Raw genomic sequence first — 24227 nt, forward strand, 5'->3', positions numbered from 1 at the left:
ACGATTTTATTGTTGTAGGCGGGTCTTGAGAAACTAGTGTTGTTTTGTGAGGAGATGAAAATGGCGGCGGATGGCTGACCGCCGTCTTTATCGGATATTATGTATAAAACTGCGATTTAATAAACCAGCGTTCTCTGTCGATTTTAATAGAACGTCATGTCATTTAATATTACCAGGTTTTAAGGATTTTCTAAACTCTTTGGTTGATTGGAGTTTTCCAAAAGACAAAGCGGAAAGTTCCTTTGGAAATAGATTGCTCGCTGTCTGCTGTTGCATTTTAAACTTAACGTTCGTTTTAGTTCAGCGAACAGTTTGTTCAGCATAATAAGAAAGTGTTTGAACTACATGCCGCAAATAACCCAGGACTGGTAACCCCCCTCACCCCCTAAAACTAGCCAGACAAGTGTCTAAATTGTATCATTAGTAAGCTACTCTATAGCTAACGTTAGCTATAACACGCTAACCCTTACATAATGAACCACACTACAATCCCAGATGCAATATTGGCGCTATCAACAAACTAAAGCTTGCTAGCTAAATCCCATTCTCTCGGTAGGGTTTTGTTTTGGTGATCGACAACAATGCTTCCCTTTGGTGGGGGATAGCTAGCCTCTACTTTACTATTTCACTAGCTATGTCCTAGTGGTAATTATCTGCCGTTAGCTGTAAATAACAAACGTTGCAATGTGTAAACGCTCGTACTTTATTTTATACTGTTGTTTTAATCAAATCAAAATGTATTAACTTGGCTACGTTGCTGACTGTATTTTAGATTTAGTTAGTCAGATTTGAAAGGATTTCTTTATTTTTTTACCCGCAAGTGAAAGTGGACAAATATTACACTACTAGAAATAGATAAGTTAAGCTACATTTCCAATCACGAGCTAGTTGTAGTGTTCAGCTGCTTGACAGCGCAGTCAGGTACCCACGTGTATCGGTGAACCGCCTACCAAAGCAGTCCACTGTCTCAAGTAACTGTCATAAAACATGGAAGATAAGCGTCGACCAAGATTCAGCAAGCGGCTGGTGAGTAACTAGTTGGCCCAGCGTTATTTCAACGTCTGTAGTAAAAATCCATCGCTAAACGTTACTTTAGACGTTTGTGGTGATGAACAATCTGAAATGGCATGGACTACCGCTAGTTACTAACTATATTGAAATTGGCGTAGTATGGACATCTTAATATTTTAGTGTGTTCTAAAACTGTCCATATGGATTGAGATGTTGGAATTATAAAGACCGAGGAAGTGAGTTGTGTTACTAGTCTGCGGTTCAATTCCATGACTTGCACCAAGACTTGTACCTCATAGTTTAGGTTATGGGAATAACTCGTGTTTTTTTCCCTAAGTAACAATTTATTTCCAATACCAAATAGCTGAGAAGCTTATGTCTCCGATTTGTCTTGCTTGATGGCGTAATGTAGTCCACATTGACTGTAACTTGAGAAAGTATGATAAACAAGGCTCTTTGGTCAAAAGTAGTGACATGGTGCACACTCCTGGCATTGTTTAACCCCCAAGCGATGAACTCATGAACCTGGTTCGTCTTAGAAATGCACCATATTCCATATATATGGTGCATTTCTAAGATGAACCAGGTTCATGAGTTCATCGCTTGGGGGTTAAATAATGCCAGGAGTGTGCATCATGTTACAGTCGCTCCAAAACATTGCAAAAGCAAACAGCGGAAGAGTAGTTAAAGAGGACCGGATCAACCATGCCTGGAGGAGTGAACACAGGGTTAGGTTGGGCTATGGCTGGGATTTAGTGTGAGAGCTAGCTAAATCCTTGGAAAAGAATATTGTACATTTTGTTACATGGTACCTCCCCAATTTCATGCTGTCCAATTGGTAGTAGTTAGTCTTGTCTCATCTCTGCAACTCCGACTTGGGAGAGGTGAAGGTCGAGAGCCATGTGTCCTCAAAAACACAACCCAACCGCACTGCTTCTTGACACAATGCCCATCCAACTCGGAAGCCAGCCGCACCAATGTGTCAGAGGAAACACCTGGCGACCTGGTCAGCGTGCACCGGGCCCGGCTCTGGGCCAATTGTGCGCCGCCCCACGGGCCTCCCGGGCTGGCTGTGACAGAGCCTGGACTCAAACCCAGTGTCTCTGGTGGCACAGCTAATACTGCAATGCAGTGCCTTAGACCACAGCGCCACCCGGGAGGCTACATGGTACATTTTTGATTGAGGGTCAGATAAGATTATTGATTGATGTGTTTGGGGTGAGTTCTTTATTTTTCTGCATGTTGAGAGAATTTGAACCTGTTTAGTAGGGTGACTAGGGTCTGCAGTCTACCTGACTGTAGAATCTGGATATTTACAGGTGAGGTGAAACAAAAAAGGCTGTTGCTAGGCAATGGACCATAAACCTGATGTTTATACTGTATAATGGAGGTATGTGTGTGTTTGTTGTGATTTGTTAAAGTTGAGTTTTGAATGATAGTCACGTTTGTAGGAGCAGAAGCAGAACGTGTCCCTCAGAGCAGTAGCCAGGCAGCATCATGCAGAGATAACGTCTTATCAATTATGAATAGGCTGAGATTTAGGTCTGTGAGGGAGTTATTTTTCTTTGCCTGTACTTTGAGCCATGCATCTCCACAAGGCATATTGCAATACAACAGTGCCAGTGATGAAACGGGAGTAGAGCGCGAGAAGAGGATTGGAGGGGTGCGAGTGGAGAGGACACTGGCGAGAGCACGCTGTCTGCTCTGTGTGAAGCAAGAGGAGAAGTTACTGGAGAGGCTGGTTGTCTGACTGGCCATGTGAGCAGAAATGCGGAAAACACGGATGGGGAGAGATTGGGGGGGAGGCACTGCAGAGGCGGAAGAATGACAGAGCTGGATAGACCGCGGGCTTCTTTTTCTCTCTGAAAAGGAGAGGGGGAGTGGAGGATGGTGAACGAAGGAGAGATGCTGCTGCACTACGCCAGGGATGTGAGAATAAAGGAGGAGGGGGAAGAAAGATAAAGAGAGGAGGAGGGATGGAATGGTGACACTGAAGGTGCGAGGTGTGTAGAGTCACCATCCCACAGGATTCCCCAAGGTGCACTGCAGGAGAGGGAAGGGGCAAGATAAATATGATGGAGAGGATACTGGATTGCTACAGGGAGGGAGAGAGAACATCTGTAACCCTGCTGGTACTGGCTCCGAGACCCACCGTCTCTTGGCGACGATCTTTGATAATAAACATGGACAATGCGGTTAGATACTGCATCTGTCGTGTGCCCTTACCCACTGTAGTTGCTCAGGCGATGTGGTGCGATTGTGCTGCTCCGGGTCGTCTATTGTTTCTTGAGTAGCTGAGTGGGCGGGCGGCCGGCCGGGAGACCCAGGATGTGATCTAGACTGGAGGCGCTGGCTGTCCGTCATTCCCCAGCCAAGGCGTCTCCCAGATGGATCCACTCCCTCCCGCTCCCATGTCCCTGGTGTAGTGCTCCAATCCAGACTGTTTCTCTCTCTAGAGTCTGTTGTCACACAAGCAGAATTCCCGCCTTGGGAATACTAGGTGGAGCTGGTAACTGCGGTGTGCGTGACCAGCAGCTGGTCTGTGTGATGTCTCAGTTAAAGGTTATTGGTTCCGCCGGGTGCTGTAGCAACGTAGTGCGTCACTGAGAGACGGTATGCTTGTGTCTCAAATGGCACCCTACACAGTGCACTATCTAGAGAGCCATTTGGTACGCGCAGCCACTGTCCACTGTACTGGGCAGTGGCCCAGGGGAGCACAGACCCGACTGGCGCACTGCGTTACACCACTCGCTGCAATGCCGTTGTGTCCTTCTCCTATACCAAACCACCTGAATGGAACAAAGATCTCTCGTCAACCCTGGCTTACAGATGGATAATGGATTTTGAATTTACTGGGACAGGGTTGTCTTCTTGAAGGGCTGGGCCACCCGGAGCCAAGGAGGATTGCAGTGAGATGTTGGAGGTAGGGCTGGTACTGGTGCCTCATTCTGCATCTCATGGCACTTATTTGGCTGCTACAGCGGTGGATACTAGTGCTGTTTTAATGTCTCGCTGTATAGTGTCATTGGCTTGTGGCTGACTGGTGGACAGTACAGTGAGGTTGTTTCACATTGTGTGGTGTTTGCAAGGAGGCGTGTGTGTGTGTGTGTGTTCAGGGCTGGCTGAGGATATTTTAGAGGTGTGTGAGACGGGTGGAGAGAGTGCATTCTCAGACACCTTATTGTTGTCCCTGAGCTCTGGGCTGCTGGACCCCCTCCCTGGGTCAGCTGGTGCATTGCTATGGCAACCCTGGTCCACTCCCTGGTCCACTTTGTGTAGCTGTTATCGATCGTGCTAATGATAACCGTCAGCTGGTAGACGGAAAGGCTTTCCCAAAAAACCTTCTCAGTTAAATGTTGTCTAAAAAGTAGCCTCTGCCTTACTGGCGGAATGATATCATGATTATTTGCATCAATCCAATGGCCATTTCTTTTGCAAACTCTGAAATCACATGAGCGCTACACAAACATCAATGAAGCATCAAGCCCCCAGTTGACAGATAGAGCTGGTGAATAAGTAGTGGGGATGGGGGACAATATTGAGCAGGGGGAATGGAAGCACTGGGTAGAAAGGTCTCCAGGTACCCCTCCCCCCTCCTCTTTATCCCCCCCATCCCTGAGAGAAGGGAGAGTCAGTGTGAGGGAGATTAATGATAGGCTACATTAGAGAGAATTGATACCCTGGCCTGAACATCAATGTATTGTGTGTTCTGTGTTGATATGGGTTTGTGTGGGTATGTTCTTTCCTCCTTGCCCCAGTGTGTGTTGTAATACAGAGACTTTTTGTAGGAGGGAGGAGCAGGTCATGTACTGTGTGTGGGAGCGTTGTTTACACAGCCAAACGCTGCGGTCGTTAAGTAGCATTACATGTTACTGAAATACCTTAAAGAACCTGGGACAAGTATTAAACCTAACTATTACAGAAATACTGTAAATACCCTAAAATAGTGCGATGGGATTTGAAGGGTATACAGCTGCTGAACACATTGAGGTAAATATGTTCCTTAATCCTTTTCCTTCTTCCTCCTCACATTCCTCATCCCTATTCCTTTTTGCCCTCTTCCTCTTCTTTCCCCTCTTCCTCTTTCCCCCTCTATCCAGCGGTCGGGTACGCGGCGGCGCTACCATGACGATGGTATCTCGGACGACGAGATCGAGGGGAAGAGGACCTTTGACCTGGAGGAGAAGCTGACGAGCGAGAGGTTCACCTCGGACAGGGTCAAACGCATGGAGGGGAAAGGTCAGTGTTGGGTGTCATTGCAGTAGAATGACGGAGGGTTTGAGACATTGTCTGTGTCTGAAATTGCACCCTCTGACAGTAGTAGTGCACTATAGGGAAGGGAATAGGGTCTCATTTGGGCGTTGCTTACAAACTTGAGTAGCTTTGAGGATTCCTGTTTAGTTTATGGCTTATTGTGGTTTGTTTTTCCAGACCTCACGTTTGAGTACATCCAAAGAGGTGGGTTAAGGGACCCGATCATCTTTGAGAATCCAGACGGACTGGGCATCAAGTACGTCATGCTTTCCCCCCTCAACTCTGTTGGAAACACATTCACTGTATTCTCTCTGGGGCGATTAGAATAGCTGAACTTGCGTTGAGTTTGTAAGTCTGAGTGATATGTAACCCTGGTTTGTCGTGCTCTCTAAAGGATGCCAGATCCAGACTTCAGTGTGAACGACGTCAAGATATTTGTCGGTAAGATTCCCTCCTCCTCCAGTGCTTCTATCCAAACACGCCTCTTCCCTTTTCCAGTTCCTCTCCTTAACCCACTTCACTCTATTTCTCTCTTTCTCCATCATAACACTCCCTCATTTACATCTCCTTTACTTCTCTCCTTCCCTCGCTCGCATTGTTAACACCACAGTTGACCAAACAAGCCCGGCAGGCTCCAGTTTGATCTGATCTTGACCGTATTGCCTGGTGATATGAAGTGCTGCAAAGAAGGACCTAGAAAAGCTGCAGCTGGCCCAGAACAGAGCTGCATGTGTTGCCCTTCAATGCACACGAGGGCTAATATCAACAGTATGCATGTCAGTCTCTCTTGGCTCAAAGTACAGGAGAGGTTTGACTGCGTCAATTCTTGTTTTTATGAGAAATATTGTGTTAATTTCCAAATAGTCTGTATAATCAAGTTACAAATAGCTCTGATAGCCATGCTTACCCACCAGACATGCCACCAGGGGGCTCTTCACAGTCCCCAAATCAAGTTACATATAGCTCTGATAGGCATGCTTACCCACCAGACATGCCACCAGGGGGCTCTTCACAGTCCCCAAATCAAGAACGGATTCAAGGCAACACACAGTATTCTATAGAGCCGTTATCATATGGAACACCCTTCCATCTCAAATGACTCAAGCAAACCGCAAAAAATGAGCTTCAAAACAACACCTCACAGAACATTGCCTCTCCCCATCTGACCAAATTAACTGAGCCATTATGTACACGACATTCAAAGTATTCAGACCCCTTCACTTTTTCCACATTTTGTCATGTTACAGCCTTATTCTAAAATGGATTAAACTATTGTTTTTTTTCATCAATCTAAACACAATGCCCCATATTTACAAAGCAAAAACAGGTTTTTGGACATTTTTGCAAAAAAACAAAACAAACAAACAAAATATATATATATATATATATATATATATATATACATTCAGACCCTTCACTCAGTACTTTGTTGAAGCACCTTTGGCAGCATTTACAGCCTCGAGTCTTGGGTATGCCGCTACAAGCTTGGCACACGCTACAAGCTTGGTATTTGGGGAGTTTCTCCCATTCTTCTCTGCTGATCCTCTCAAGCTCTGTCAGGTTGGATGGGGAGCGTCTCTGCACAGCTATTTTCAAGTCTCTCCAGAGATGTTCGATCGGGTCACTCAAGGACATTCAGAGACTTGTCCTGAAGCCACTCTTGCGTTGTCTTGATTGTGTGTTAAGGGTCGTTGTCCTGTTGGAAGGTGAACCTTCGCCCCAGTCTGAGGACCTGAGCACTCTGTAGCAGGTTTTCATCAAGGATCTCTCTGTGGCCTCCCGGGTGGCGCAGTGGTTAAGGGCCACCAGAGACTCAGGGTTCGCGCCCAGGCTCTTTCGCAACTGGCTGCGACCGGGATGTCTGTGGGGCGACGCACATTTGGCCTAGCGTCGTCCGGGTTAGGGAGGGTTTGGTCGGTAGGGATGTCCTTGTCTCATTGCGCACCAGCGACTCCTGTGGCGAGCCGGGCGCAGTGCACGCTAACCAAGGTCGCCAGGTGCACTGTGTTTCCTCCGACACATTGGTGCGGCTGGTTTATGTGTTGGATGCGCGCTGTGTTAAGAAGCAGTGCGGCTTGGTTGGGTTGTGTATCGGAGGACGCATGACTTTCGACCTTCGTCTGTCCCGAGCCTGTACGGGAGTTGTAGCGATGAGACAAGATAGTAGCTACTAACAATTGGATACCACAAAATTGGGGGGTAAATATTGGAAATATATATATTTTTTAAAGGACCTCTCTGTACTTTGCTCATCTTTGCCTTGATCCTTACCAGTCTCCCAGTCCCTGCCTGCTGCTGAAAAACATCCCCACAGCATGATGCTGTCACCACCATGCTTCACTGTAGGGATGGTGCCAGGTTTCCTCCAGACGTGACACTTGGCATTCAGGTCAAGAGTTCAATCTTGGTTTCATCAGACCAGAGAATCTTATTTCTCATGGTCTGAGAGTCCTTTAGGTGCCCTTTGGCAAACTCCAAGCTGGCTTGTCATGTGCCTTTTACTGAGGAGTGGTTTCCATCTGGCCACTCTACCATAAAGGCCTGATTGGTAGAGTGGTGCAGAGATGGGAGAACCTTCCAGAAGGACAACCATCTCCACAGAGGAATTCTGGAGCTCTTTCAGAGTGACCATCAGGTTCTTGGTCACCTCCCTGACCAAGGCCCCGATTGGTCAGTTGGCCGGGTGGCCAGCTCTAGGAAGAGTCTTGGTGGTTCCAAACTTCTTCCGTTTAAGAATGATGGGGGCCAATGTATTCTTGAGGACCTGCAATGCTGCAGAAATGTTTTGGTACCCTTCCCCAGATCTGTGCCTCGACGCAATCCTGTCTCAGAGCTCTACAGATAATTCTTTCAACCTCATGGCTTGATTTTTGCTCTGACATGCTGTGTCAATTGTGGGACCTTAAATAGACGTGTGCCTTTCCAAATCAATGGAATTTACCACAGGTGGAATCCAATCAGGTTGTAGAAACATCTCAAAGATGATCAATGGAAAATTTAAAAAACAGTTTTCGCTTGCCATTATGGAGTATTGTGTGTAGATTGAGATTTTCTTTTTATTTAATCCATTTTAGAATAAGCCTGTAATGTAACAAAATGTGGAAAAAGGCAGCGTGCCTGAATACTTTTCGAATGCACCGTACATATAATGATGTGTGGGTAACTGTCAGTAGGACCTTTTTTTTGTTCCCATTTTAATTGGTGTAGTTCAGTCCTTGAGCTGTTCTTGTCTTGATGTTCTTATGTCATGTTTCATATTCTGGAAGAGTAGCTTCTGCTTCAGCAACAGTTAATGGGGGTCCCAATAGAACACCAAATACTCTCTTACCTTCCCTTTTCCTCCTCTCACGTCCATCAACAACAAGACTCCCTGCGCAGGCGCACTATGACTGAGTGATAGCCCCGTAATAACAGAAACATGGGGATACTTAAAACATGGACTTATTGCCGCCCAAACCTGCCAATCTGATCCCATATATGGGTAGGAGTGTAAAGGGCCAATGTGAGCATGTGACTGAATGCGGTGTCTCTTTTCTGTCTCTCTCCTTTGTTCCTCCTTCACCGTATCACCTCTCTGTCTGTACCCCTCTCCCCTTCCTTGTCTCCCCCAGGCAGCAGGCGTATGATGGATGTGATGGATGTCAGTACTCAGAAGGGTATAGAGATGTCTATGGCCCAGTGGAGACGTTACTACGGTCCAGAGGCCTGCATCGGTCGCCCCATATATACATGCATGCATACATCCCAGATGCGGAACCTTAAACACCAAATACTCTCTTACCTTCCCTTTTGCATACATACATACATACATACATACATACATACATACATACATACATACATACATACATACATACATACATACACAAACTCTATACAACGTCATCAGCCTGGAGTTTAGCCACATGCCAAGCTGGAGAACCTGGTGGTCCAGAGGCCTGCATCGGTCAGTCTGAGATGCATGCATACATACACACACACCACATACATACATACATACATACATACATACATACATACATACATACACGCTCATACACACACACATATACACACACACACCAAGCTGACGGACCTGGTCCAGAGGCCTGCATCAGTCAGTCAGTCTGACAGACAGGCATACATATATACATACATACACGCTCACACAGCAAGCTGACTGACCTGGTCCAGAGGCCCACATTGGCCAGTCTGAGACGCGCGGGGAGACACACACACACACACATCAGCACACACCCTCCTGTCTGTTCTTACCGCCTCCTTTGTACCCTATCAGGTGGACATCATAGACTGGGTGGACAACATGTGGCCTCGGCACCTGAAGGAGAGACAGAGAGACTCCACCAACTCCATCACAGACATGCAGTACCCCAAAGTGCAGAAGTAAGGCTCATCTGTGTCCCAAATGGCACCCTATGTAGTGCACAACCTGACCATGGTCCGTAGGCTCCGTCAACTCCATCACAGATATGCAGTACCCCGAAGTGCGACCCTCTCCCTCATCACCTGCATTCTCCTTCCCTCTTTCTCTCCTCCTATGTTCCAGGTACTGTCTAATGAGTGTGCAGGGCTGCTACACGGACTTCCACATAGACTTCGGCGGTTCCTCGGTCTGGTACCACATACTGCGGGGAGGCAAGGTAACAACGGACTACTTGATCTTACAATGTTCGACTCGGACTCGAGTCTCGACCCGTTCTATTTGGGACTCGAATAAGAGTGACTCTGGAGTCCTCTCACTTCTTACCTCTCGAGCGCTTACTTCCTGTCAGGTGTTCTGGCTGATCCCGCCCACGCCTCAGAACCTGGAGCTGTATGAGGACTGGGTGTTGTCAGGGAAACAGGGAGACATCTTCCTGGGAGACAAGGCCCAGGACTGTCAGAGGATAGAGCTGAAGCAGGGCTATACCTTCATGATCCCCTCAGGTACCCACTTAATATGTAGTGAAATCTGGTGTGAATGGATTGTAGAACTGCTGTCATTTCACTGGACTCCAGGAAGAGTAGCTAATGGGGATCCATAATAAACACACAGATATTTAACCGTTTAAACTTAGTGTTCCTGTTTCTAATGTTTACCTTTGTTTGTGTCCTGTCAGGTTGGATCCACGCGGTCTACACTCCAGTGGACACCCTGGTGTTTGGGGGAAACTTCCTCCACAGCTTCAACATCCCCATGCAACTCAACATCTACAGCATCGAGGACAGGACACGGGTGGGAGACATACACACACACTCTCTTCATCTCTCTTTCTCCTAAATGTACTGAATCTTCTTTTTTTTTCCTGAGCACTCGTAGATGAGACGTTCCAATGTATGTAGTGGAAGTTACAAATAAATTGAAAGTTGAACTTGGTGTCTCTGCAGGTACCAGCCAAGTTCCGTTACCCGTTCTATTATGAGATGTGTTGGTACGTGCTGGAGAGATACCTCTTCAGTCTGACCAACACCTCCTACCTCACGCCTGACTTCCAGAAACACTCCCTGGGCATCGGTCAGTGCCACCAACACTACCCTCTATCACTACCCCCTCTTTGTCTCTGTCTCTCTGTTCACTCACCCTCTCTCTGTTCACTCACCCTCTCTCTGTTCACTCACCCTCTCTCTGTTCACTCACCCTCTCTCTGTTCTCACCCCCTCTGCCCTCTCTCTGTTCTCACCCCTCTCTGCTCCCCCCTCTGCTCTCTCTGTTCTCACCCCCTCTGCCCTCTCTCTGTTCTCACCCCCTCTGCCCTCTCTCTGTTCTCACCCCCTCTGCCCTCTCTCTGTTCTCACCCCCTCTGCCCTCTCTCTGTTCTCACCCCCTCTGCCCTCTCTCTGTTCTCACCCCCTCTGCCCTCTCTCTGTTCTCACCCCCTCTGCCCTCTGTTCCCTCACCCCCTCTGCCCTCTCTCTGTTCTCTCACCCCCTCTGCCCTCTCTCTGTTCTCACCCCCTCTGCCCTCTCTCTGTTCTCACCCCCTCTGCCCTCTCTCTGTTCTCACCCCCTCTGCCCTCTCTCTGTTCTCACCCCCTCTGCCCTCTCTCTGTTCTCACCCCCCCTCTGCCCCCTCTCTGCTGTTCTCACCCCTCTGCCCTCTCTCTGTTCTCACCCCCCCTCTGTTCTCACCCCTCTGCCCTCTGTTCTCACCCCTCTGCCCTCTCTCTGTTCTCACCCCCTCTGCCCTCTCTCTGTTCTCACCCCCTCTGCCCTCTCTCTGTTCTCACCCCCTCTGCCCTCTCTCTGTTCTCACCCCCCCTCTGTTCTCACCCCCTCTGCCCACTCTCTGTTCTCACCCCCTCTCTCTCTGTTCTCACCCCCTCTCTCTCTGTTCTCACCCCCTCTCTCTCTGTTCTCAATGACAGCACGAGATCTATAACTTGAGACGTGCGTTCTCTGTATTTCGTTAGATTACAAACCCTGCATTTTCTTTTCTCTTTCCAACTCCACCTCTTAATCTCTCCGCCCCTCCCTCCCGCCAGGTCTTACCAGAGACCCCTCCACCTGTGAGTCAGTCAACGGGCACACCCAGGAGGAGGATGAAGAGGAGGCTCCCCCGACCCCGGGCTCTAAGCCCGGGGTGAAGGTTCACCTCACGCCCTTTGAGCTGGAGGGGCTGTGGAACCTGCTGGGGAAGCTGGAGTCGTTGCCCTCACAGAAGAACTGTGTCCCGGCTGGCATACACGATGCTCCCGCTCTGCTGCACGACATCAGGGTGAGGGAGGGAGGGAGGGATGTGGGTGTCTGATAGAATGAAATATCCTCATCAAAGTGGATGCATACGCATGACTGACTAAGTCACTGTGGATAAAACCGTCTGCTAAATGGGGTATATTATAACGGTTTTGTGTGTGTTTTCATGTACTAACCTTCTCTTGTCCTCTGTAAGGCCCTGCTGAAGGAGCACGCAAATGACATCCCCAAACTGTCCTACACTGGCAAGCCCATCGTCAAGTGGCCCAAGAGGGTGAGGAGGAGACACACCGCATTCAGTCACATGCTCACATTGGCCCTTTACACTCCTACCCATCGTCATGTGGCCCAAGAGGGTGAGGAGGAGAGACACCGCATTCAGTCATATGCTCACATTGGCCCTTTACACTCCTACCCATCGTCAAGTGGCCCTTGAGGGTGAGGAGGAGACACACCGCATTCAGTCACATGCTCACATTGGCCCTTTACACTCCTACCCATCGTCAAGTGGCCCAAGAGGGTGAGGAGGAGACACACCGCATTCAGTCACATGCTCACATTGGCCCTTTACACTCCTACCCATCGTCAAGTGGCCCAAGAGGGTGAGGAGGAGACACACCGCATTCAGTCACATGCTCACATTGGCCCTTTACACTCCTACCCATCGTCAAGTGGCCCAAGAGGGTGAGGAGGACATGACACACCCAAGAGGGTGAGGAGGAGACACACCGCATTCAGTCACATGCTCACATTGGCCCTTTACACTCCTACCCATCGTCAAGTGGCCCAAGAGGGTGAGGAGGAGACACACCGCATTCAGTCACATGCTCACATTGGCCCTTTACACTCCTACCCATCGTCAAGTGGCCCAAGAGGGTGAGGAGGAGACACACCGCATTCAGTCACATGCTCACATTGGCCCTTTACACTCCTACCCATCGTCAAGTGGCCCAAGAGGGTGAGGAGGAGACACACCGCATTCAGTCACATGCTCACATTGGCCCTTTACACTCCTACCCATCGTCAAGTGGCCCAAGAGGGTGAGGAGGAGACACACCGCATTCAGTCACATGCTCACATTGGCCCTTTACACTCCTACCCATCGTCAAGTGGCCCAAGAGGGTGAGGAGGAGACACACCGCATTCAGTCACATGCTCACATTGGCCCTTTACACTCCTACCCATCGTCAAGTGGCCCAAGAGGGTGAGGAGGAGACACACCGCATTCAGTCACATGCTCACATTGGCCCTTTACACTCCTACCCATCGTCAAGTGGCCCAAGAGGGTGAGGAGGAGACACACCGCATTCAGTCACATGCTCACATTGGCCCTTTACACTCCTACCCATCGTCAAGTGGCCCAAGAGGGTGAGGAGGAGACACACCGCATTCAGTCACATGCTCACATTGGCCCTTTACACGCCTACCCATCGTCAAGTGGCCCAAGAGGGTGAGGAGGAGACACACCGCATTCAGTCACATGCTCACATTGGCCCTTTACACTCCTACCCATATATGGGATCAGATTGGCAGGTTTGGGCGGCAATAAGTCCATGTTTTAAGTATCCCCATGTTTCTGTTATTACGGGGCTATCACTCAGTCATAGTGCGCCTGCGCAGGGAGTCTTGTTGTTGATGGACGTAGCCTTGAGTGTAATGGCTACCTGGTAGTGTGTTCATACGGTATAGTAAACTTTGTTCAACCGGAACCTTGTCGTTGTGTCATTTCGAGTTAACAAGAAGTGCCTTAATTGGGACGCAGTGGCTGTAAAGTAACTTGATGTATCTGACGTCGGAGCTCAGTCTGTCTGCTTCACAGCGCTGGATGGGTTTTGACTGACAGCCGTTTTCTGAACTTGAGCACCACACGCCACAAGAAGATGCCCCTCGTCCCTCCCGCTAATTGGGCCACCTTTTGCTAATTGGGCCACCTTTTTGGGCCATGTTTTTTGTTGTCTGACTGGGGAAATGCTGTAAAGGACTCTGATGTGTTTTGAACGATGGAAAGGTTGAGGATGACAACAAATACCGCTTTGATGTCGTACAAGCAAGATTTCCGCATCGTAAAACTCATGACGTTGTCACTGTGTCGACACAAGGGGACACGGCGGCATACCCTGTTCTGAACAGAATGAGCCTGTTTGTTTGTTGTGGAATTTGTTTTGCCGCGGAACACACACTCCTGACTGTTCTATGCTCACCAAAATTCCAATCTGTTTCTCTGAAAAGTCCTGTGAAAGCTTAACGCTGCAAGATTGTATTTTAGAACGTAGCGAGTCGTGTTGGCAATAGAATACGCTTTCAAATGATGCCCACCTGACCCAGACTGCGGTTTCCAATTGAGATGTTTTTGGATAGCGTGAACCACAACAGTAATCGTGTGACTGTGCCCGGTGCAGGGCTGTGTTCCGAACAAATCAACTACAAGTCCGCTTGCTCTAGTTCCTCAACGGCACAACTAGGAGAGCTAAAAAAAAAAAAAAAAAAACTTTTTTTTTTTTATATAGTTGAAGACTCTTCACATAAAAGTGCATTGAAATTCATATTTTTATAATGTTCCTTAAAGTATCCAGATTACAGTAAATGTGAAATCAAGTTTAAATGTTTGGATTCCATCTTGTGTCAGGTGAACTGTTGTCCTCAACTTTGGTTGAATCATTATTCCATCATGTTCAAACTGTTGCTTTGAGTAGTTGTTCTGTAAGAAACCTGTAGCCCTGTTCATATAGGCAAGTGTTACACACATACTGTACATTGTCATAAGACGGAGTGCAAGTCATGCCACATTCTTTGACTGCTACATACCTCTCTTTAAATCCATGTACTTATCTGACTCTTAAATCCAAGGGTGATTTAATCCACAGAGGGCTTTTCCAGACAGATTAAGCCCAGTGTTGGACTGTTGCCTTCGTCTCCCCCATTGATTTAAAAAATTGTAAACATTATTTAAAACTTTGAATTAACCTTAATCCCAATAATTCTCGTCCCCACCCTTCCAGCCGTCGTGGTACCAGCCCCCTCCCTCTCCACCCCCGGTGGCTCGTCCCAAGCTGTCTGCCACGGTGGTGACCCCGCGACCCCAGAAGCCCGCCTCCTCCATGTCCGTGCTGCGGCGGCGGCGCGTGCGGTGTAAGCGCTGCGAGGCGTGTGTCAGGACGGAGTGCGGGGACTGTAACTTCTGCAGGGACATGAAGAAGTTTGGCGGGCCGGGAAACTCAAACAGACCTGCGTGCTCCGACAGTGTCTGGCGGTGAGAGCGAGCACGTGTGTGTGTGAGAGAGCGAGCGGGGGGGGCGCGCATGTGTGTGTGAGATGTTTCACCCGAACAGTAGAAGCATTGTCACTGTCTCCCTCTCTTTGCTAGCTGTGTGTATCACTTACTGCTTGCCTTTGATGCCTGGGTCCTTAGTATAGTGTGTGTGTTTGAGTCATTCTGACAGAATATACTAGTCTGTCAGTATATTAACTCCTCCCGTTCTCTCCCCCAGCCGGGTCTGCCCCTGTCAGTGGTGTGTGAGATCTGTGCAGAGGGGAACCAGGAGGAAGGAGAGGGGCCAGTCTTCGCCCTCACCCTCATGGAGTGTTCCAACTGTGCCCAGATAGCCCACCCCGCCTGCCTCAAGGTAACCCCGACACTCTCCTCAAACTATACCCTACCTTCAAGTTTCAGCTTGATTTGCCATATGTAATAAATGCATGTTTGAAATCTTACTCACCAGAGCTCTCACAATCAAATCGGCATTAAAACACACGACATCACTTTTTGTTGTTGTCTGACATCAGTACAGATGGAGGTTAAACTGTCCCTCGATCTCTCTCTGTTGGTTCTCAAACAAAATGCTCTACACTTGTCTGACCACCTCTCTTGCTCCCTCCACCTCTCTTGCTCCCTCCACCTCTCTCTACCTCTCTGTCTCTCTACCTCTCTGTCTCTCTACCTCTCTGTCTCTCTACCTCTCTGTCTCTCTACCTCTCTGTCTCTCTACCTCTCGGTCTCTCTACCTCTCGGTCTCTCTACCTCTCTGTCTCTCTACCGCTCTGTCTCTCTACCGCTCTGCCTCTCTGCCGCTCTGTCTCTCTAGGTAACAGGGGATGGTGTGGTGAATACAGATCTGCCCAGCTGCTGGGAGTGTCCCAAATGTGTTCTGGGAATCACCGACACTGAGGTAGACCCTCCTCTATCTATACACACACACACACACACACACACTGTGTCCCGGCTAGCTAACGGCCGTGACTCTCTCCCTGTGCTGTGTGTCAGTCTTCGGGCACCGATGATGATGACAGTGGGGCGTCCGTTGGCCTCGGCGCTGGCGTGAGCCCCCTCTCCGCCACCGCCCTCTCCTCCACCCAGGGGCCTCTAGGGGTCTCCATGGAGCCAGGCTCTGCTCCTGGGTTGGGTGATGAGGGCTGGGGCAGGGCGATACTGCTATACCCAGGGCTGGTTCCCAAACCCCCCTCCTCCTCCTGGTTCTCCGAGGCGCCCCTTCCCTCCCCTGGGCAGCTACTACTAGAGCAGCACGGCCTCAAGCGGGCGGGGAGATGGGCAAGCGGGCGTAGGAAGAGGGTGAGAGGCCTACCGCCGCCACAGTCCTTCCCCCCCGCCCGTTACATCATCATCACTCGCCTATCACTGCTCTGACTGACGAGGGGAGGGGCTGGGGTAAACGTGGGGCTTTGGGCTCCACAAATACTGTCTGAATGTAGAACCCTTTGCTTTAGAGTTGATATCAGATACTTTATCTGTGCTGGTTTTCAGCTTGCCTGGCTTAATGGACCAATAGAAAAGTCTGGCACTCCAGGCAGACTCAAGACTTCAACTATTTGAACCTAGGTCTAGTCCATGTATTTGTGAGACGGTATTTGTGGAGCAGAAAGTGTTTGTAGCCTGAACGAAAGCCCAGTGCATGTGGAGGTTGAGCGAGAGAAACAGCAGCTTGTGATGTGAATGTGCTTGTCTGTCTTCAGTGCAGCGGGCATTATGTCAACAGAAATGTTACAGTATTCAATGAACAGTGAATTTCTGTTGCATTGATGTTTTTCTTTTTTTGATTTCAGGTGAAGGAGGACAAGAATAAAATGTTACACGCGGTAAGTATGGCAGCCAATAAAAATGTGTTCAATTAAATTGAAGACAGTTTTTCACCCTTTGCCTAAAGAATACTTCGCTCCCTCTCTTCTTTCCTCTCTCCTTTCCTCCCTCCTCGCTCCTTTCCTCTGCCCTCTCATTTTCTCCTTTCCTCCCTCCTTCCTTCCAGAAACGCAAGTCTTCTTCGTATCTCGACGGCCGCATCGCCAAGATCTACCGTCGCCGTGGTCACAGCCGAGACGACGACAACGACTCGGGCAGCGATGATGATGAAGACTCCAGGGGCGGAGGAGGAGGCGCGGGACAGAAGATGTCCGGGCCACGCCCTCGCGGCAGTGGCTCCGCCTCTCGGAGAGGCTATGGGACTGGGAGGCGGGGCATTTGGAGAGGCTCCTCCCACAGAGGGGCAGGCCACGGGAGTGGGCTTGCCCCTCACTCCTCCCTGAAGATGAGGCGCGGCAGAGGAGGGCTGGGGGCGGGCCGAGGGGATAGAGAGGGGGGGCGTAGGGAGAGGGGCGGGAGAGTGCGCCTCCGGGGAGGCAACAGGATGCAGAGGCGCAGGGACGAGTCAGAGGATGACGATGATGATGACGACGAGGAAGATGAAGACAGTGAGGAAGATCGGCAGCATCACCACCGGCAACGCCGCAGGCGGAAGAGAACGGACGACGACGAGGAAGACGACGACGATGATGAGGAAAACGATGATGAGGAAGACAGCTCGGCCCGGGACCTGGAGGGGGAGGATGAGGACGTGGCGGATGAAGACGAGGAAGACGATGAGAACAGGTCAGACTCTGAACCAGAGCCTCCCGTCCTCCTGGTGTCTGACCTTAACGACGACCTCCTAAACGGCTCATACCTGACAGTGACCCTACAGCGCCCCCCCAGGGCCAAACTCCACCCTGGCTCCATCGTGCCCAAGCTGGAGGCCGCCATGTCTCCCAGAACCCACGGCGGCGGTCCAGGTTACGTCCAGCATAAAACCCTCGGGAAGACGTGGCACAAAAACGGCACGGTCGCCGCCGGCAACGGCCTGGCCCAGCCCGCCAAGAATCCAGTCGGCCGGCCGCCTCGTCACCGTATCAACAATCCCCACGGCGACACAGCAGACAGGGAAAGAGAGAGGGACACTGCCTCTCATTCCTACTCTGACTCCTCGGCCTCCCCCACCCCTCCTCCCCACTCCTCCCACTCTCCTTCCTCGCTCCTGTCGCTTCCCTCCTTCAAGGATGTAGGAAACGAGAAAGGAGGGGAGAAGGAGGTGTGGGTGGCGGTGTTCCGTTACCTGAGCCGAGCCGAGCTGGCTAGCTGTATGGCTGTCTGTAAGGCCTGGTACAAATGGTGAGTCACACAATGTCTGTCTGTCTAATTAGATTCCAATTCACAGCCATAAGCATGGCTTGTTAGTGATTGGGGGGAAAAATCTACACAGTTGCATATTGGGATATTATTTTTGCCGAAATATACCGTAATTGCTGGACTATTAAGCGCACCTGAATATAAACCGCACCCACTGAATTATTAAAAAATATGTATTTTGTACATAAATAAGCAGCACATGTCTATAAGCCGCAGGTGCCTACCGGTACATTGAAACAAATGGACTTTACACAGCCTTTAAACGAAACACGGCTTGTAACAAAAATTCAACAGTAGCCTACCAAGAAAGTCATTGGTCACTATCTTCCTCCTCCTGTGCACTGAAACCACTGAAGTCATCTCCTTTGGTGTCGGAGTTGAATAGCCTCAGAATTGCTTCATCCGATGTTGGATCGCTGCCCTCTTCAACACGCAGCAGTCCAGCCTTTCGAAACCCGTTGATGATAGTGGATTGTTTTGACAATGCTCCACGCTGTCAGCAGCTCTATTTCCTTTTCCAACAGCCAGATCGATCGCCTTTAACTTGAAAGCTGCATCATATGCATTTCTCCGTGTCTTTGCCATGATGAGGGTGACAAAATTACTACCGTAATCAGAATGATGGGAAGTTTGAGCGCGCTCGATTTACGTCACATTATGTGACGGTGCTCAGTTTTTTGGTGGCATGAATCTTGTGAAAGCGGGAAAATTCCATAAATTTGCCGCGTCATTGTATAAACCGCGAGGTTCAAAGCGTGGGAAAAAAGTAGCGGCTTATAGTCCGGAAATTACGGTAGTATTAACAATATCGCAATATTTTCTGCTAGTTGGCTTGTTCTCCATCTTTTTAAATATGGAGCCAATTTTGTTTTCAGCACTTATTTCCATGACTGATCCAAACTGGTTTCTCATGGCTCTGTTGTCTCTTCAACAGACATCTATATGCTGAGCAATATGTTTGGAACATCGAATCGCAATAAAATGACCATATCCAATCGCGTTACTTGTAGAATCGCAATCCATATCGTGAGGTCCCTGGCAATTACCAGCCCTGCTTATTGTTTCTATAGACAAAGGAGTTTATTTCTTGTTTCTGGTTCAATGCAGCTTTAGGATATTTTCTTCCTTTTTAAAATGGCACATGACACTCTCCTTAATCTGTGGACCAAAGGGCACTTTCTGTGGGGCTTCTCCACGACGCGTGTGGTTTTTACACCAGAGACAGGAGACAATCATGTCATTTTTAATGGATGAAAAATAGTAAAGCTGCGTTGAAACAGAACCAGGAAACCTCCTTTTATCTGACATCCTCATCCTAACTATCCTCGTTTCTGTACCCCTCTCCTCCCTCTCCCTCCTCTCTGTAGGAGTTGTGACAAGCGTCTGTGGAGTGGTGTGGATGTATCGCGGTGTCCCTCCCTCTCCTCCCAGGCCGTGCAGGGCATCATCAAACGCCAGCCCACCTCCCTGGACCTTTCCTGGACCCCCGTGTCCAAGAAACAGATCACCCTGCTCATACACCACCTGCCAGGTAGGACCAACACATACACACACATACATACATACATACATGCATACAGTGGGGCAAAAAAAGTATTTAGTCAGCCACCAATTGTGCAAGTTCTCCCACTTAAAAAGATGAGGCCTGTAATTTGCATCATAGGTACACTTCAACTATGACAGACAAAATGAGAAAAAAAATCCAGAAAATCACATTGTATGATTTTTTAATGAATTTATTTGCAAATTATGGTGGAAAATAAGTATTTGGTCACCTACAAACAAGCAAGATTTCTGTCTCTCACAGACCTGTAACTTCTTCTTTAAGAGGCTCCTCTGTCCTCTACTCGTTACCTGTATTAATGGCACCTGTTTGAACTTATCAGTATAAAAGACACCTGTCCACAACCTCAAACAGTCACACTCCAAACTCCACTATGGCCAAGACCAAAGAGCTGTCAAAAGGACACCAGAAACAAAATTGTAGACCTGCACCAGGCTGGGAAGACAATCTGCAATAGGTAAGCAGCTTGGTTTGAAGAAATCACCTGTGGGAGCAATTATTAGGAAATGGAAAAAGATCTCACCCCGTGGGGTCAAAATTATCCCAAGAACGGTGAGCAAAAATCCCAGAACCACACGGGGGGCCTAGTGAATGACCTGCAGAGAGCTGGGACCAAAGTAACAAAGCCTACCATCAGTAACACACTACGCTGCCAGGGACTCAAATCCTGCAGTGCCAGACGTGTCCCCCTGCTTAAGCCAGTACATGTCCAGCCCCGTCTGAAGTTTGCTAGAGAGCATTTGGATGATCCAGAAGAAGATTGGGAGAATGGTTTCATCTGACCATATGACAAAATAGAACTTTTTGGTAAAAACTCAACTCGTTGTGTTTGGAGGACAAAGAATGCTGAGTTGCATCCAAAGAACACCATACCTACTGTGAAGCATGGGGGTGGAAACATCATGCTTTGGGGCTGTTTTTCTGCAAAGGGACCGGGACGACTGATCCGTGTAAAGGAAAGAATGAATGGGGCCATGTATCGTGAGATTTTGAGTGAAAACCTCCTTCCATCAGCAAGGGCATTGAAGATGATACGTGGCTGGGTCTTTCAGCATGACAATGATCCCAAACACACCGCCCGGGCAACGAAGGAGTAGCTTCGTAAGAAGCATTTCAAGGTCCTGGAGTGGCCTAGCCAGTCTCCAGATCTCAACCCCATAGAAAATCTTTGGAGGGAGTTGAAAGTCTGTGTTGCCCAGCAACAGCCCCAAAACATCACTGCTCTAGAGGAGATCTGCATGGAGGAATGGGCCAAAATACCAGCAACAGTGTGTGAACCTTGTGAAGACTTACAGAAAACGTTTGACCTCTGTCATTGCCAACAAAGGGTATATAACAAAGTATTGAGAAACTTTTTGTTATTGACCAAATCAATTCATTAAAAATCCTACAATGTGATTTTCTGGATTTTCTAATTTTGTCTGTCATAGTTGAAATATACCTATGATAAATTACAGGCCTCTCATCTTTTTAAGTGGGAGAACTTGCACAATTGGTGGCTGACTAAATACTTTTTTGCCCCACTGTAGCTACTGCACACACACACAGAGACACACCAACAGTCTACACACACACACCTTACCATCACAAGATGAATTAAAACCTTCTCCACTCCATCCTCTATCTCTCTACTATCCCCCCCCCCAGGTCTGAAGGAGTTGATGATGGCAGGTTGCTCCTGGTCGTCCATGTCAGCCCTGTCCACCCCCAGCCTGCCGTGCCTCCGTACCCTGGACCTGCGCTGGGCAGAGGGGGTCAAAGACACCCAGATCAGGGACCTGGTCATACCACCAGGTCACTCGTCAATACTGACTGACTAACAGGGGCTCCTTTTCCTACAGGCCGTTATGACTGCAGCAGGCCACTGGTGCCGTGTGTGTTTGACTATAGTAGTTTGAGGAATTATGTAGCTGCTTCACCTCCCCTATGATGAATGAATCTAGCATTTTTAGGTGGTTGGGTTTGGTAAGTAAGTATTTTATATTGAATGAGGTGGGTGTGTGACGGTACTGAACGCATCTAACCCCTCTCTCCCTGCAGGTTGTGACAGTCGGTCTCGGCTGCGTGGCTGTGTGGCGCTGCGTCTAGCCGGCCTGGACATCAGTGACTCCACCCTGAGGCTGATTCTCCGTCACATGCCCCTGCTAGAGCGGCTGGACCTGGCCCACTGCAGGGACCTCACGGACCAGTCCATCTGCCTGCTCACCGCCGCCGGCACAAACACACGCAACACGCTCACGGAGATCAACCTCGCAGGTAGGCACGCACACCCATGGAATGCATAGAGATGAACCTTGAAGGTACACACAACCCACATGCGAATTTGCAATGGCTGAGATCAGCCTCGCAAGTATACACACACACACGCACTCATTTCCTTCATACAGGTTGTACACCTCTGTCTCAGCCCTCCTTCCCCCTCCTCCCCCAGGTTGTAACAAGCTGACGGACGGCTGTCTGGCGTACCTGAAGAGAGCGTCTGGCCTGGCGCTGCTGGACCTGCGGGGCTGCAAAGGTGTGACGCTGCGGGGCTGTGAGGGCTTCATCTCGGACCTCTCTCACTGCGTCCTGTTCTGTATGACGGAGGAGAAACTCATTCAGAGGATATCGTAAAACTCACCACGTTCTTACCCCTACGCAAGGGGCACGTAGAGACCCCGTGCCAGCCAGCCAGGCAGGGGGGAGAGATGGGGAGCAGCCAACACCCCTCCCCCGAAAAGGAGAACAAACGCCCCCAAAAAAAGGAGGGCGAGCTAAAAACAGAAGTGAAAAGATGTTCCCACTCCTCACTTGGGATGGGAGGATGAGGAGAGGGGAGGATGGAGGGAGAATGTGCTGTTGCAGCATCATGTTTATTAGGAGGGTTAGGAATGATATGGATAGCACAGAGACACTTGCTAGTGTTGTTCACGCAACAGGGCTGAAAATGGGAACCCTGGGCCTCCCGAGTGGTGCAGTGGTCTATGGCACTGCATCGCAGTGCTAGCTGTGCCACTAGAGATTCTGGTTCAAGTCCAGGCTCAGTCGCAGCTGGACGTGACCGGGAGACCCATGAGGCGGCGCAAAATTGGCCCAGCGTCGTCCGGGTTAGGGGAGGGTTTGGCCGGCCATGATGTCCTTGTCCCATCACGCATTAGTGACTCCTGTGGCGGGCCGGGCACAATGCACGCTGACACGGTCGTCAGGTGTACGGTGTTTCCTCCGACACATTGGTGCGGCTGGCTTCCGGGTTAAGCGGGCATTGTGTCGAGAAGCAGTGCGGCTTGGTTGGGTTGTGTTTCTGAGGACGCACGACCTTCGCCTCTCCCGAGTCCGTACGGGAGTTGCAGAAATGAGACAAGACTGTAAACTACCAATTGGATACCACGAAATTGGAGAAAAAAGGTTGAACAAAGAAAATGGGCACCCTATGGATTGAATGTGGGTTTTTGTGCGACATGGTCTACATGAAGTGGAGTGAATCAGGGTTTAGGTTTCGGAAGGGGACTGGGGAAGACCCAGACATGACTGGTGTGTCCCACTAGGTCCAGACTCTATGCCACACTGTCCAACACTTCCACGGACTCCTTGGGGAAACCGAGCCGTCGGGACTCGGAAGCACCGAGGGGGTGGTGATGATGATGAAATGCAAACGGGTGCCAACACGTTCCTGGAACCCCCCCCCCCCATTTCGGCTCTCATTGTCTCAGCTCTTCTTTTCGCGCCATCCTCACCTCTGTTCCATACGCTTACAGCCATGAGTTTTGTTGGATAAAAAACGTACTGTATCTCTCATTAGTTACATCCAAAACGGTACCCTGTTCCTCATAGTACACTACTACAGAGCCCTGGTCAAAGGTAGTACTCTGTATATGGAATAGGGTGCTATTTGGGACGAATACGTTGTTTCTCACTACCAGCCACTACAGGTCTTAACTTTGCTTCTTTGAATTCCCTCATTTGACAGACTATTTTCCTCCTGTCATTTTAATGTCTTTTCTTTCTGTCAGTCTTTTTACAGGTGTAAAGTTTTGTTCATCCCTCCGTCTCTGTCCCCTATAATGTTAATGTTGAACCGGAGGGCTCTTGGGTTGGGTGCGTCGCAAATGTCACCCTAGACCCAATATAGTGCACTACTTTTGAAAAGTATATCGGGAATAGGGTACCATTTGGGACGTGGTCTTGGTGAATTGTTTTGGTTGCCCTACTGCAGTTGCTCAATGGGACTGTAATGTGCCTGTAGCATTGCAATCAATTATATAATTATTTTCTGAAATGTTTTGCAGAAATTCTCTC

At 49.2% G+C, this 24227-nt stretch overlaps 1 protein-coding gene across 1 annotated transcript; it reads left to right on the forward strand.

Moving 5' to 3' along the window:
- Positions 1 to 27: 27 nt before the first annotated feature.
- Positions 28 to 22736, forward strand: kdm2aa (lysine (K)-specific demethylase 2Aa). Its single transcript, XM_042311815.1, is given in 25 exon segments — positions 28 to 1026; positions 5112 to 5250; positions 5443 to 5521; positions 5660 to 5706; positions 8877 to 8970; positions 9125 to 9170; positions 9326 to 9361; positions 9542 to 9648; positions 9812 to 9905; positions 10038 to 10191; positions 10365 to 10480; positions 10633 to 10759; positions 11727 to 11959; positions 12134 to 12211; positions 14937 to 15147; positions 15150 to 15187; positions 15426 to 15560; positions 16020 to 16103; positions 16199 to 16504; positions 16996 to 17028; positions 17196 to 18370; positions 19756 to 19919; positions 21600 to 21746; positions 21993 to 22208; positions 22384 to 22736. Coding segments are annotated over 25 exon segments (4080 nt in total). The 5' UTR covers positions 28 to 987; the 3' UTR covers positions 22566 to 22736.
- Positions 22737 to 24227: the final 1491 nt, after the last annotated feature.

Source organism: Oncorhynchus tshawytscha, linkage group LG34 (assembly GCF_018296145.1).
Source record: "Oncorhynchus tshawytscha isolate Ot180627B linkage group LG34, Otsh_v2.0, whole genome shotgun sequence".
Lineage (NCBI taxonomy): Eukaryota > Metazoa > Chordata > Actinopteri > Salmoniformes > Salmonidae > Oncorhynchus > Oncorhynchus tshawytscha.